At 36.3% G+C, this 2,757-nt stretch overlaps 1 protein-coding gene across 2 annotated transcripts in view; it reads left to right on the top strand.

Moving 5' to 3' along the window:
• The window catches only part of LOC106465516 (uncharacterized protein CG3556-like), a 13,980-nt gene extending 11,362 nt beyond the window's left edge, over positions 1-2,618 (top strand). The window contains exons 7-8 of one of the 2 annotated variants that reach the window (XM_013925743.2): positions 493-682; positions 2,452-2,618. In XM_013925743.2, coding sequence (XP_013781197.1) covers positions 493-682; positions 2,452-2,602 — 341 coding nt within the window. In that variant the 3' untranslated portion in view covers positions 2,603-2,618. The remainder of the gene's footprint in view (positions 1-492; positions 683-2,451) is intronic. The other variant, XM_022393423.1, reaches the window with a different exon arrangement.
• The last annotated feature ends 139 nt before the right edge of the window (positions 2,619-2,757 follow it).

The raw sequence follows: 2,757 nt of genomic DNA, 5'->3' as shown, positions 1-2,757 counted from the left end.
CAAGGTTTTGTCATCATTTGCTGTTATGTTAAACTTATATTAAAGTTTTTCTTCATTACCCATTAAAGCCGTCTCCAGCCATTATTAGTCTCAAAGTGGGTTCCTCGTCATCGAATATGAAGTATAAATTAAAACTTATACTCACATTAACGTACACTAGGGTGAATACAGTGCCAAGAAAAGGTTAGTGTATTTTTGACATTTTAACAACTTTCTATAGAAGGAGATAAAAATCAAGAAACTAGAGATTAAGATGCAAAAATCATTTGAAGAGGAATATAAATATATAATAAGCCTTATGATATGTTTTTGTTCCGTATAGTAGAGAATTCAAATCAGTTTTACAGATCATCAATGGACCTGTTTTAGTCCGCACTATGATGATTTGTAGTCTTTAATTTTAATCAATAATGTAAAACTTGTTTTCAATAATATCGAGTATTCACTTTAAAAAAAAAGAAGTTCAATAACTATATTTTCAAACGTCGATAGATGGCGCAGCAATCCAAGAAATACGAGAGATCAACAACGAGGGGAGTGCTGAATATATCAAGATTTGTTACTCTCTGTGGTTCGAAAACGAGAATGAAGTGAATCAAACAATTACTGTGGACGATATTCAACCCAACACTACGTTCTTTCAAATCATGAATAAAGCAGCTGAACAACACTCTAATTACAAGTAAACAACAGTTTATTCGATGAATTCCTAGAAATTAAGTTGAAAGATGTATGTGTCAGTGTTGCCCGTCACAGGGTCCCTCAGAGAAATTTCGAGTTCTGGTGCTACCCCAGCCACCCACTATATGCTTCTTATCAGCCAACATTTTGCCGCATTTTTCTCTCTTTGAAAGTTTGCTTTTCCATAACTAAACATAATATATGCTCCTTTCCTACCCTCACCATTATCACTATCCCCAGCTTCAATCCTTCGCCCTCTCTCTTTCTTTTCTCCCCTCCCCACAAAAGAGCAGTGACTTAAGCTTCACAAAAAAACTTAGAAACACCTCTACATCTGAGACGACATATTAGTTGTTAATCAGGCAAGCTTTGTTTGTTGAATTTCGCTCAAAGCTACTCGAAGGCTATCTGCAATATCCATTCCTAATTTAGAAGTGATAGACCAGAGAGAAAACAACTAGTTAACACCACCTACCGCCAAATCTAATAGTGAGATTGACCGTCACGTTATAACGCCCCCACGTCGAAAAGGGCGAGCTGATCTGATTCGAACCCGTGAGTTGTAGATTGCAAATCGCGCTCCCTAACCACCAGGGCCTGCCAACCAGACAAGTGTAGGTTTAGCATCATCGGGTATTTCGTTTTGTACTGGTTTTAAATATTAATATTTCTGTAAAACATACGATGTATCACGGCTCTATAAGATATATTTAGTAAACGGTCTAACTTTACCTCGATTTCATATTAGTAGGAAATGAAGTTATTATAATATTGAGACTGAAACTTTTTTTTTACCCAAAACCTCCACCCACTGTTACATGGTACTCTTCGGTATAACTGGGAGTTCAAGACCATTTGCTTATTACTTTTATACACACTGTAATTCACGTACTCGAGACTGGGTCACCCTCCATATCCCCAGAAACATACCACATAGAGTGTATTTACAAACAAACCTGGATAGGCTTAAAGGTCAAATGAATAAGCCTTGTTTTGTTTGTTTCTTTCAAAATCGTCGCATAAAGTTACACAAAGGGTTAACTGCACATGACCATCCTTAATTTTGAACTGATAGAAGTATAGGGAAAGACAGTTAAGAAAAAAGTACCCGCCGCGCCAACTTTCAGGTTACTTTCGTCTCGTCGAATAAAGTGATTTGACCATCTGACTTATATAATGTCCACCATCAAAGTGTGAAGCTCGTTTTTTTTTGTTTTTGTTTGTTTTTTTCGGAAATGAGTTGCGAACCACGAATCGTTGAATTCATAGTCCGAGCAGTTAACTACTGGGTCACGCCCAGCATCCCCACCCCCATGAACGAATTCTTATTACCGGAAATGTGCTGTCGTGATTGTTCAAACAATAAGCTAACTGTACAGGTTGTAGCTCTTTTTGTATTCGTATTCATTTATGTTTGATACCATTGGTTAACAGAGACAAACATGTTAATTATTTTAAAAGAAGAGAAGAAAAATTCAACTGTTGTAGTGTGTTTACTCTAAAGAGAATATAGAGGCTTGTAAGAAAGAATGTAATTTGTCGAGCTTAGTAGTAAACTCATGTGCGTTGTTTGAGTTTGTATCAATACAGTTGTTGTACAGATTGATGACAGTAAAACGTGTGTGTGTGATAGATTGTTTTTTTGTTTCTTTCCAGTCATTCGTCTGAATCTCCGTTTCATTCAAATACGAAAATTTAACCAATAACAACAATGACACAAAACCATTGTATAATTTATTTGTTTCCAAATGCACGTTGTTGTTTTTTTAGGTTTAAATGGGAATCAACAGCACTTGGTCCATATGTGGTTGAAATTGCTGGCATTGCTAATGATATTGTGAACAAGAAATTTTGGATGCTCTACGTCATGGACCCAGCCACAAATAAGCCCGTATTGTCTAGCGTGGGTAAGAAACTTTGACTATATTTTATTTTCCATGAAATGTGTTCGAGAAATAGACCAAAGTTGTTCGTTAGTTTTCAGTTGTTATCTGAAATCACTCTCTTGATTTTTTGTGTCCCTCTCCTGAAATTTGGCATCAGGTACAAGCTAATAGCTCTCACAGTATCACAGAG

The sequence above is a fragment of the Limulus polyphemus genome, unplaced genomic scaffold, assembly GCF_000517525.1.
Source record: "Limulus polyphemus unplaced genomic scaffold, Limulus_polyphemus-2.1.2 Scaffold1969, whole genome shotgun sequence".
In the NCBI taxonomy this organism is placed as follows: Eukaryota; Metazoa; Arthropoda; class Merostomata; order Xiphosura; family Limulidae; genus Limulus; species Limulus polyphemus.
This window is presented reverse-complemented; position numbering and strand designations above follow the sequence as displayed.